The sequence below is a fragment of the Lemur catta genome, chromosome 15 (assembly GCF_020740605.2).
Source record: "Lemur catta isolate mLemCat1 chromosome 15, mLemCat1.pri, whole genome shotgun sequence".
Lineage (NCBI taxonomy): Eukaryota > Metazoa > Chordata > Mammalia > Primates > Lemuridae > Lemur > Lemur catta.
This window is the reverse complement of record NC_059142.1, coordinates 20,951,091-20,963,815: the sequence shown is the minus strand read 5'-3', so window position 1 is coordinate 20,963,815 and position 12,725 is coordinate 20,951,091. Positions and strand designations below refer to the sequence as shown.

The 12,725-nt window shown below is 37.4% G+C and overlaps 1 protein-coding gene across 2 annotated transcripts in view; it reads right to left on the bottom strand.

The window, feature by feature from the left end:
- The window catches only part of SUZ12 (SUZ12 polycomb repressive complex 2 subunit), a 43,457-nt gene extending 33,870 nt beyond the window's left edge, over nucleotides 1-9,587 (bottom strand). The window contains exons 1-5 of one of the 2 annotated variants that reach the window (XM_045525435.1): nucleotides 9,417-9,560; nucleotides 9,070-9,156; nucleotides 6,769-6,815; nucleotides 6,616-6,680; nucleotides 2,045-2,113 (exon numbers count right to left, since the gene is read on the bottom strand). In XM_045525435.1, coding sequence (XP_045381391.1) covers nucleotides 2,045-2,113; nucleotides 6,616-6,680; nucleotides 6,769-6,815; nucleotides 9,070-9,118 — 230 coding nt within the window. In that variant the 5' untranslated portion in view covers nucleotides 9,119-9,156; nucleotides 9,417-9,560. Of the gene's footprint in view, nucleotides 1-2,044; nucleotides 2,114-6,615; nucleotides 6,681-6,768; nucleotides 6,816-9,069 lie in introns of both variants that reach the window. The other variant, XM_045525434.1, reaches the window with a different exon arrangement.
- Between the last annotated feature and the right edge of the window lie 3,138 nt (nucleotides 9,588-12,725).

Below are 12,725 nucleotides of genomic sequence, written 5' to 3'. Positions count from 1 at the left end.
CAATCCTCCCACTTCTGCCTCCCAGAGTGACAGGATTACAGGTATGAGCAACCTCGCCCGGCCACAAGCAAAATTTTATAGTGCTGGTGCTATATACCAGTGTCTAGGGCACTTCTTAGAACCCTGTGTGATAAGTTAATAGAACATGTTTAATTTGAGACAAGAAATATATTGAAGTTAGTAACATAGGGTCTTGGGAGTAAACTTAAAATGAAGCACTTCCTTAATTCATCTTAGTGCCTTTGGGAGCAACACTCAGACATTTCATGAAAATCTTGGGGGGTTGAAATGGCCAACTTACTGGTCCCCAATAGCCCCAGGGGTAGAAAAAGTTCTCTTCCAAAATTACAAGCAGCAAATTTATGTAACCCTCTGATGTTTCTATGAGTTGCTGTCGAACCCACTGAGTGGAAAAGAATAAAATTATTGGAGAAACAATTGTTCAGGGAGAATTATTAGAATATCTCCGTCACAACATATTCTTAGGAAAGCTCAGTAATATTTATCAAAGCCAATGTCACAATTAGATAGCCGTAGGGTTTAGGAACAATGAAGGTAGAACCTTGATGAGAAAGATGTAGAAAAAGGTCAAGTTTTCTTCATCTTGTTGGTTCATTCTTCTTTCCCACTTGAACCCTGAAAGGCCTAGAGAACAAACTATTAAAGTGGTCAGGAGAAAAGAAGCAGGGGGGTCAGACCAGGATACTTTAAAAAGCACTGAAGATCCCAAGAGCTCTGTCCAGGGCAAGTGACCAGACAAGGATCTGGAATAGAAAATTGCTAAGAATTACATGCATGCACTGGGAATATTCTCAGTTCTCTCTCATAAAGTATTCCCTGAGCAGTAATAGAAGGATTAGGTAAATTCAGGATCTCAGCTTCTAGAATGAACTATGACAGCTTGATTTACAAGTCAGGATTGCCTAGATATGGAAACATAAATTACACTTCAATCCCACAAGATTGTTAAGATATAAAATTAAAACTGTTATTTTATGACTCAAGTAACAAAGTCACCTAATTCAAGCCAAGCTTAAAATGTAACCGACTGCAAAAAATGAAGTCTTTTTTACCACTCACTAAAACAAGGAAAAAACATAAATGAAGCATCTTTAAGTGTATATCCGACCTAAATTGGTAAGATATGATTTAAAACTTCAGAAGACAGGAGGTGGAAATCTTAGGAAAGAAAAAAACAAAGAGAAAAAGAAAACTTCAGTAGAAAAATGCATTGTGACAATTTTTCCAACTCCATTTAAAAAAAAAATTTAGTATTTTTTGTTCTACATTCTCTCTAAAAGTAGTCAATGAATGAACAAAAACCACCCAAATTCCTGTTTCTCTCTAGAATAACATTCACGTTTACATATCAAAGAATAAACAGAAGCACACTGTCTAGAGTAGGCAGATACTGGGCTAGTCAGAACATTTAGGGATTAGTTCTGGGTATATATTTGAAAATGTACAATAAGTAAATTCTGTCCAAAGGGTCAAATTTCTGAAACTATCATGTGAGAAACATATTTCAAATACAAAATAAAGTTATGAATATGATGCCTCAAAGATTTAAATAAGTGGAAGGAAAAGATGGGAAAAAAGCCCCTCTCCTATTTGAGGATAATTACTTAGAAAAGATGCGATACTGTGAAGCACCTGCCACCTCACCTAGCACATAGCAAGTATATCATAAATGTGAGTCTCCATCCTTCCTTCAATGAGGTAGGAGAATTAAGACCAACTGCAGAAGTTATAGAGACTCTCATTCAAAACACAAGAAACTGTTAATGGAGATAAATGATAATGAATACAACTGCCTTCTAAAGCAGTGAGTTCCCTGACTTGGAAGTATTCAAGCCAAGGCTTAAGGATTCTCTGCCAGGGATGCTACAGAAATTCCTGACTTGTGTTTGAGTTTGGACCAACTGACCTCTAAGGTTCCTTCTAATTCTTTATGATATTGAGGTGATCATTTGGGAAATGATCACTGTAATTTTTCCTCTTTCCTCAAGTATATCACTTAATGTAAACTGATAGGTTATCTTACCTATGAGATTCTTGCTCTCCTTTCATTTTCTCTACTTTTGATAACATATCATCAACTTTAAATGTTTTCCTGGAAGAAACAGATAAACAAAATAATCACTTCTCAACTGGGAAAAACACACAAATTACACTTTATTGTCACTATTATAGGCAAGATGGAAATCAGATTGATTATTTTTAGTAAGATAAATTATGGATGGTTAGTCATACAATGAATACTATTAAGACAGTATATGTTACAATACAGTAGATAAGTCTTCAAGCCCCACCTCAAATACTAACTTTTTCATGAGACCATTTGTAATTATTCCCAAATCAGAATGATTTCTCTTTACCCATGGCACTTGGTCTACATTTATTATAATGATATTTGGTTTCCTACATGTGAAACTTGTGTAAATATTTTATTTCTCCTACTAGATTATAAACTCCTGAAGGACAGTGATTGCTTTTCTTCAAGGAAAGCCATGTAGTGTTTGCATAGTGCCTTACATTTGGGCAGGTATTCAAGCATCTGCTGAACTGAGCCAAACAAATATAAATTACATGTATTTTGAAACACATTTCTATTAAGCAACCCAACAAATATATACCAGCAACATCACATAAAAAATGGATATTCTATAAAATGTATCTGAAGTTCACAAGATATCCTCCAAGATTATTAGCAAAGCCTAAAGTTAAATGATATATATGTATCATATTAAAGAGATGGTTGTTGATATCATGAAAAAATTGTGAAGGGGACATACCAATAATATCATAATAAAATTATTAGGTTTTAACTTAATAAGTTCAAGAGAAAAAAGTAATTTTTACACAATAGAAACTTAAATTAAGTATAATCTCCCAAAGCAATTAATGGATGAATAGATCCTAAAACAAGCCTCATCTTAGTTCTTAAGGTAGTCTATGATATGTCCCCTACAGATAGAGGCTTAAAAACCTAGATTCATGTAATTTAATTAGGAACAAACGTTTCTCTTTATACTCATATATTCTCTTCAAATTTAAGACTTGAAAAGCTTAATGTCTTCCACATTAACTTACTACTTTATAATGCTTGAATATAGATACTAGAAATTATGAATATGCTCATTCCTCAAAAAGCTATTGTACTCAACTACTGTAATACAAATTAACAGTAGAAAAATGTTAACGTAACTATATTACAATAAATCACTGATAGGAAGAGCAGAATTGATACAATCTATATCTTAGGTAAATAAGAAAAGCCTCCGTTAACCAAAGATCTTAAGGGGGGAAAAAAACTTCTCTCTTTACCTTTAGAGTTACTGAAAACTTCAATATTAAAGTTTCATCCAATAGAACACAGTAAGAAATGCTTTAAGAAGGATGGCAATATATTTTCAATCTCCACAGATAAGAGAGAAGAGAAAAGAAAAATATAGGACTCTTTTAGGCTACTTACAAGAACTGTTCAGTGTAAGTACTGAAAGTTACTATTGAGGAGGGTTGTGAAGTTACTGGAAACTTTTAAGAATAATATGTTTATCTTTACGTAATGATTAAGAAGAAATTCCGTCTATAGAAAGAAAGGTAAGACTGTTAAGTCCCAAGGTTCATCTCTTCCAATATTATGAAGTTGTATGCAGAGAAGTGAATAGGAAAATTAAATATTAACAACTATTTGAAATAGATAAGATCATAAAAGTGGCCCTGCCTTCTTTAGGAATAAACAAAACAAACCACATACGCAACTATACAAAAGCAGCTCCTCCCCAACACCAACTATTTCTGTTCTTTAGAAAGATAATGCTACCTTAGCTCAGATTTAACAAAGGAAATAGTTATCAAAAAGTAGAATATTTTAAAAATTCAAGAAATTTCAGGTAATATTCTTGGGAGGATTCAGAAACAGCTCAAATGACATCTAGTAAAATGGATTAGATAAAAGATGCCCTTCTCTTTACCTATATTTCTACTTTGTCAGAGTTGTTGTGTTAGCCTTTAGAATTTGAATATCTCTATGAAGTGAGACTAAAGTGCAAGATGAGTTTAACATACCAGAATTAATACGAGAACTGAGAGTATGACTTCAAAAGGAGTGACATGCTTATTCCAACAATAGATATTATGTTGTTGTAATATTAAAAAAAGGAGTTCCAAAAGTGTCTTAAGAAAAGATCACAATCACTGGACTACGTTTGCCACCTTCCAAAGTTACCAACTACTTTGAAGACAGCATTCATTTGAAGATATAAGTTAGCTCTAATTTCTTAAAAATTAGTCTTAATGTCTTATATATAAAGTCATGTACATAACAAGAGAATTAAGTGATTCCTATGCATTTTTGTAGGAAATTAAGTGGGACTTAAATGTTTTTTGCCAAACAAATTGCTTCCAAATTCCCCAAAGACAATTTTTTTTAAAACCTCAAGGGCAACAATTAAGAAAATCAGTTTCTACTATCAAGCCTTTTAAACTATCTTCACCCAATGGCAGACAACAGAAACATATCCCACAATGGGACATATTGTCTAATAAACAAACGTAACAGGAAAATGATGAACTTGGATTTTAAATGTGTATTATTTTTATCCATTTGTGGATTAACAAACTTATTTTAAAATAACTTAACCACTTTTAAAATTAAAATCAAGCACCATCATAGATAACTCAATTGACCTTTCATATTAAAAATACTTTAACGAAAGAAAAAAGTTAATTAAATTTGAGTTTTATAGAATAAAGCAAGGATCAGAACTCTATGGACCAAGGGCCAAATCTGGCCTACTGCCTATTTTTGTACAACCTATGAGCTAAAAACCATTTTTCTGATAAATATTAGCAATTGATTTGATGATGGAAAACACTTAACTTTGAACTCCAATTAAGCAAAATGTTATCTGTCTCCTCCCCCGAAAAGAATTCTACATTTCTCTTTAGTAGGCCTGTACTACAAAATGTTGTATTTTGTACTGAATTTCATCAATAAAAATTTGTGGACATTTTTCTTTCTTTTTATATTAAATACCTACATAATATCCTTGATTTTGCCTCCTGGCCACAAATCCTAAAATATTTACTATCTGGTCCCTTACAGAAAAAGTATGCTGAATACTGGCATAGATCAAATAATAGAGTAGACAGGGAAAGAGTTGACAAATCTAATTCTGTTACCTAATTCATAACCTCTCTCCAAATTATTTGGGTGCTCAGCAATTTTCAGCTATTAAATGCAATTCATTCTCTCTCTCTCTTCAGAAAGAGAACCAAAAGACAAATAGTTTTAACATTCCAATCTTTCAAAATACAAGTAGATACATCTACAAAATTCAACTATGTCTTACTACAGAAACGTGATGCCACTTAATAACTAGTAGGAGTCTTCCAAGGCTTCGGTCCCCAACCACGAGTCCTTGGACCAACAGCAGTCCCACCAGGCTGCAGAGCTCCCTCGCAGTCCATGGAAAAATTGTTTTCCATGAAACTTAAAAAGAGGTTGGGCGGCACACAGCAGGAGGTGAGCGGAGGGTAGGCGAGTGAAGCTTCATCTATACAGCTGCTCCCCATCACTGGCCTCACTGCCTGAGCTCTGCCTCCCCCGGCCTCCACATCCACTCCTCGTGGAAAAATTGTTTTCCATAAAATGGGTCCCTGGTGCCAAAAAGGTTGGGGACCGCTGTCCCAAGGAGTTTGGTTTCAAAGTCTTTTAAGACAGTTTAATGGTGTTACTAAGTCAAGATTATAACACCAAATGCCTAATACAAGTTCTCTCCTTTAAATCTTAACCTGTTCACTTGACATGCTTAATAAATATAATCTTGTACCTAGGACAAGAAACTTGCATTCCATAATTACATATGGTTAAGCTTTAAATGTTACACAGCAAAAAGCTTTGTCCCACACCTCCAGACTTCACTTTAAGACCAGTTAAGACTTCCTTGTTTTTTAAGAACATTCAACCCATTGACTTTGCAAGTATTTCCCCTTCAGTAAGACTTCCATCAAAGATATAAACAAGACTTTCTAAACCTATCATTTATAGGAGCTAATTCTTTATTATTAGACATATAAGAAATATTCAAAAATTAACTTTTAAATTTTTTTTTTTTTTTTTTGAGACAGAGTCTCGCTTTGTTGCCCTGGCTAGAATGAGTGCCGTGGCGTCAGCCTAGCTCACAGCAACCTCAAACTCCTGGGCTTAGGCCATCCTACTGCCTCAGCCTCCCAAGTAGCTGGGACTACAGGCATGCGCCACCATGCCCGGCTAAGTAACTTTTAAATTTTATGTATCAAAGATGGTTACCCTGAGCCCTTTAGTAAATATTTAAATCCCTGACTTCTACCAAACTTGAAAATAACTAGTGGCACAAAGTAAAAACATGAGTCAGTACAATTATCTCATTCACTTCACTACTAAATCATTCTTGTTGGAGGGGGAAAAATGCTAGGAACAAACTGGGATTTACAAAAATGATACTATTAAAAACCACTTTGCAACTAATGCAACCACTCTTTCACTTGTTTTCATAATTAGAAATAGTAATTTAAAACAAAACTTTAACATGGCTTGATCAGCTTGAAATAAGAGTTATAAAAATGTACCTTTTGATGTTTGTTCTGGAGTTTCGATGAGACATGTAAGTAAGAGTTCTGTGCAAAAATATTGGCTATAAAAAAATTTTTAAAATATTAAAATTAAATATAGATGAAGTTGTAAGAAAGAAATAATATTGATGAATTTTGTTGACTACTTACTGCTATGAGATTCCGAGTTCGAAGAAATCTATAGATCTGTGTTGGTTCTAGGTAACAGGAAACAAAATCCAGAAATTATCTAAATGTACTTATGACTTAACTTGTCAGGAAAATATCAACTCTCAGCCCATGTTTTAGCCAACATAAACCAATCACCTGTTATGGAAATCATGCACTAATATTTACATCAAAAAAATCAGCATGTGCCATAAAATCAAAAGGCATTCAATATATGGCATTCATTCACAAAATTCATCTCCATTTATTTTAAACCTATGGTTCTCTATAATCTTGTTCTTAAACCTTTCTAAGGTAGCTATTGTTATTGGGCAAAACTGAAGGGCAGTAGTTATATTCATTCAATTTAGCTAGTTTAAACTATTTATAATCCATCTCCTTCTAAAAAGTAGCTGAAATAGGCAGCTGGATTCAACAAGATAACTACTTATTGATGCCAAACAAGATGAAAATTTCACTTAAAAAAATGTGTATCGTAGTCAGCCAAAGTGACATAAAACCGTTTCCCAGACATCCTAATACAGATATGTTGAAACTCAATATTGAAAGGTGTCTGAGGCACAATTGTAGCTAAACTCAATGAATATCTCTAATTACAGTTTAAATTTTTATCTATTTTACTCAATGTAAATATTACCTCTATATAAACACTACCTCAACATGTATTTTTTACACATTTGACAGATTCTCAAGTTTTTTAATGCTTAGGATTAGTTAAATCAGTTAAATTTTCAACCAGCTAAAACTTAATTTGTTATAAAAAACTTAAAGATGAAAAATACACATATCATACCAGTTACATTAATGACCTATTAATATCACATTTCTTTAAGTAGTATCAAACTAAATATGAGTAACTATATTATATTAAAGCACTTAAACGTCTCATAAATGAAGAGCAACATTAGAGAAAAATCAAGCTGTTTTGTGACCAGATCTCTCTAGAGCTGCCGTCTCCAAAGGGGACTCATCAGAAAGCAAATAGTTAAAACTTTCTTGGAGGATTTGTCTTCTCATAACGTTTTGAAAGAATTTTTTAAATTTCCACTTACTCTTCAGTTAGTTTAGTTTTAGTTTCAGATTAAACTAAAAGAAGATGCAAGTATATCTGTCACCACTGCCTTTCAGTGGTGACAAAGTTCCATCATATTTCCAATGAAAGCCTCTACAGATTTTTGGAAGTGTATTAGGCAAAATAATGTGAATCTCTGAAACAGCCTCAATATTCGTTTCAATAAAAACTGAAATTCCTTGTATTAAATTCCAATTAGAATTTCATGAAGCACTAATGAGAGAATGAAGGAAGGGTATTAAACAATGTAATACGTCTTTCCAAGCACAGCTGATACCATGCCCTTAACTACGCCACAACAACATTATAAATAAGGACATTTGGCGGTAGAGCCAAGTTTATTCAAGTTTCTGTAAGATATTTAGCTATTAAAGATCAACCAAATTGTAACATCCACAAAAAAGCAAAAAGGGAAAACAATTGGGATACAACATTCATTAAAGAACAGTTAAAATTATTTATAGTCATGATGTTTTTGATAAATTCTATTGTTTCCAGACACCTTACTCCCCTTTCCAAATAAGTCCCAGTTTCGCCCTCCAAACTGACCTTAAAAACAGAAATTGATATTAAAAAAAAAAAGTGCCGGAATAAAGCTAAGTACAAAGAACAGAATTCCGGGGTCGTCTCCAGAGAAGTAAGACGCTTGACCGCTGTCTCAGTTTACGTATCCAAAAAATGGGTGGATATATTTGAAAGGTTTAAACCATCAAAGGTGCCATGTTAACATGCAGCACCAAGTTAGCGCGAAGGCGTTTCAGACTAATGACAATTTCGCCGGTTTTACTGCACTCATCCCTTCACAGGCTTAATTTTGCACCTCAAAACCTACAACCGAAACCCCCGTACTTCTGGAGTATGAAAGAAAACAAGAACTAGTCTTGGGATCTGACTGCACCTCAGCTCAACTGTAACCTCCGCATCTAAAAGAAGCCTGCTCTTAACGTGGGGCCCCAGGGCTGAACCTCTTGTGTAAACCTCCGAGGAGTCAGCAACCTACGCTGGACCCCCTCTTCCACTTCCCCCAAAGGCCCTAGACTTTGGATCCCCTGGAGCCGTAATCCCTGAAAGGGGGGACATCCTCCTCAATTTCTCCCTCCACTCTCAAACCAACTGGACTCCCGGGGACGAAGGGGGGCCCGGCACAGTGTCCCGTCCCCCGATGCTGGAAGAGTGGGTACTGCTGCCCTCAAAGCCTTATACACACTCACTCTCAAAGGCCTGAAGGAAAAGCTCGTGGTCAGCCTGGACGTGCTCCATTTTCGGCTTCTTCACCGGTAACACCGCGGCCCCCGCCGCTGCCGCCGCGGAGGAAGAGGAGGAGGCCGAGTAACTGCCGCCGCCTCCACAGCCCCCGCCGCCGGATTTGCCGCCCGAAGCCGTCGCCGCCGCCACCGCCGCCGAACCCCCGAAGCCGCCTCCCCCGGACCCCGCGCTGGGCCCCGAACCGCCCCCTCCCCCACCGCCGTGCTTCTGAGGCGCCATCGCGGTTCCTGCCTCCTCCCCCCGCCAGCTACCCGCCGGGCGGCCCCGGAGAGTAAGCGCCTGCAATACCAACCGCTCGCCCCAGCAGGCTCCGGCGGACCGAGGGGGGAAGGAGGAGAGAGGGGAGGAGAGGGGAAGGGAAGGGAGGAGGAGAGGAGGGAAGGAGGGAGGAAAAAAAAAGTGTCTCCTCAGAGCCCCGCTCCGCTCCGGAGGCCGCTCACCCTACCCTGGCCTCGCTCCGCCCACTTCCCCCGCCCGGCGCTCTGATTGGCCGGCGGGAGCGCGCGCCGCCCGGCCGCCCAGCCCGTTGGCCCGTGGAGTCCCCCGTCAGTCACGCGGAGGTGCTTTTCGCGGAGGCGCGGCTTGGTTGGCCCGTGCGCGCTGCCGATCGCGGGCCCGGCCGCCTCTTTGAACTGAATTCGCGGGAAAATTAGGGGTCGGAGCGGCCTTCCTGCTGGCCCCGGTGCATTGTGGGGAGAGAGAGACCCGGCGAACGGCTTAGGGAGCCGTTTCTTATCTTCAGAGCGTCGTCAGTCACCGCCCCCAGGGGGTTACCGGACCCCCTGAAGAGAGGCGGGCCTCTGAGGAACTAGGGGCGAGGGGCGTGTTAAATGAACTGAGATCTATTATAGATCACCAAGTCTCTAACTTCCCGGGAAGGGGCCTGACGGGGGGTTGGTGTGCCCATGATCAGGGTCGCTTCTGAGGTGAGGGGCTCCCGGGGCGGGAATCGCGTCTTCTGTCCTCTGAACACCACGTGCCCCAAGCCACCCATGGTGGAGTCCCACTGGCACCTGCAAGGGTTTGCAGCGGCTGCTGTCGGTCGCAACGGAGCTCCGCTAAAGGGAGCGATTTACATTGTCGCAGGGAGGGAAACTGTTTCCTGTAGGTTTCAGGGTCTTCACTCAGAGAGGTGGCGTCTTCTCCACGTGATGGGAGCAAAGTCCAGATATTTGGATTTTTGGCTCCAGGAACCATAGTAGTGGTCAGAGCGAAAACGATGATTTCTTAGAAGAACTTACACTCTTCGATACAGTTTGCGATCGAAAACTTGAGAGGAAATACGGTGTTTTGCGGGTCTTGCTTAAAAAGAGGCGTAGGCCCGATTCAGTCTTAGGGTACAGGTTATATTCCTAAAGATGTGAATTGCAGGTTGGACAAGATGATCTCTAAGAATGTTCACCCAATTCAGATTCTGTGATCTTATACTACATTAAACTGAAACACTACCTTCAAAAATCCCAATCTATAAACATAGAACCATTTCATACCTTATCTATATAGCATTTTTCAAATGTTTACTTTGGGTTCTCTGTAGTTAACTGCAAAACACTGTTTACGCAAGTGTCTTTGTTAAACAAGTTGTTTACAAAACTAATTATCTTTGGAATGGTTATTTAAAAACCTCAAGTACTGACTTTATCAGAGACTTTGCTACTTAAAGTGAGCCCTACAAATGATGCATTTAATATAAAATTTGGCTTTTCAGGAACACATCTGAAATTAGGTATACCTGTTGCTGATTTTTAAAAGACAACCTCTATAAAGATTCAGAAAAAAGTTCAGAGTGCTTTCTAGTTTATTATACTATTCTCTGTACTTTGTATTTTTTATATCCTCCCACAAAAAGAGGGTTTTTTTTTTTTTTTCTTTTTCAGATTTCTGAAATCAGCCTTCTCTGATTAATGCCATCCCACAGAGGCTTGTGGGTTTTTAGATCTTGGTAAACTGCTTTACAGGGTTAGAAAATGAGGTTTCATCAATTCAGTCAGGATCTGTAGAATTAACTAACACTAAGCAAATCACAAAATACCAAGTTATAAACAAGAATATTAATATATTAATTAACAGTAAGTAAGTATAACTGGCAAAATGACCAGCCTATCATTTGTACAGGTTCTCCCATTTTGGGGGGAGAGGGTGCAGATGGAGAAACGGGTACAATCAAAGAAAAAAACTAGTGATGGATTATCATAAATCTTTGATAAACAGAAATAGAGCTAAGGGAGTTGAGATGTTCTTAGAGGTTATTTCCTTTAAGAACACCTTGGTAGCATTCTCAGCTTGGGCATGGGCATATGCATGGTTTTATGTGCAGTAGCTAACTAGCACTGGTCATGAGAATCAAAGCCAACCATGCTACAGGAGAGGCAGAGGAACAAATTTTCACTTTGGGATTGTCCTTTGTGTAGAATGCTAAAAAAATAAATCTTAATGCCTCAGATAAATTAGAATTAATCGAAGAGTTATCTTAGCTACCTTACTATTTTCTTAATCAGATAGTAATGTTTAGAGATCATCTCAAGGTTGGTGCCATTTGTGACTAGCTTATTTTGTGTTGTTATTTCTGAATTTGGGGGTGACAACTGTTTTTGAGATTTATTATGCCAATTCACTGTCAATGACTTGTATATGTTTAATTCCCTTACCTCACACTGAATTTGAATTGCTTTCCAGGAGATTTGTTTGTTTGTTTTTGCCTTCATGACATATCTGGAATGGAACTGTGAACTCCTAAAAGCAAAGGCTGTTGTTGTTCTTATATATATATATATATTTTTTTTTCCTGGCACAGGACTAGATATGTATGTGAGGAAAGAAGGATAGCAATAGTTTTAATACTTTAAAGTTATCATTATGTTTTTATGAGTATAAAAGCTTTTTCATAATGATCCGGTGAAGCTGACATTATTTCCATTTTACAGCTGACAAATAGGCTTAGAGAGGTTAAATGACTTGCTCATTTAGTGGCAGAGTTGTGGCGTAAACCCAGTTTTTCTAACTCCACTTTATATGCTCTTTTGCAATAATAATACAGTTATCCTTAGTGATGTACCACAAGCTGACTGTTTTTAAGTTCATTTGTTTTAAAACCTAAGGGCCACCTAGCTTCTCTTACAAAAAAAAACCATTTTGTACTATTATCCACTCTTTCCCTAGTGCCCTTACTTTGTCTTATTCAGACTTACCTGTTGGGATTATTAACATTTTTTAAACTCCCTTGGCAGATGGGTGATGTCTATGAACCCCTTTTTAAAACAATGTATAAATATAAAATGTATCAGATTATAAAGGAAACCAATTATAACAGAATACTGTTACTAAAATAGTAAACTAAAAAGTTGTGATGTAGTACTATAAGTTCTTCTTTACAAATGTACTGAATAATAAATGAGATCTAGCAGCTGGTTAGTCGGATAACTATCAAAATTTCAAAGTAATGATGAGGATAAATAATATTTTTGAGATACCTGCAAGAACTGTAACGTGATACAGAAATGTCTGTAATATGATACGAAAATTTCTCTTGGTAACAAAGCCACAGGCACTGCTAACACTAATGTGATTTGTCACCTAAAAAGAAAAGCTAAATTGCAGCTAG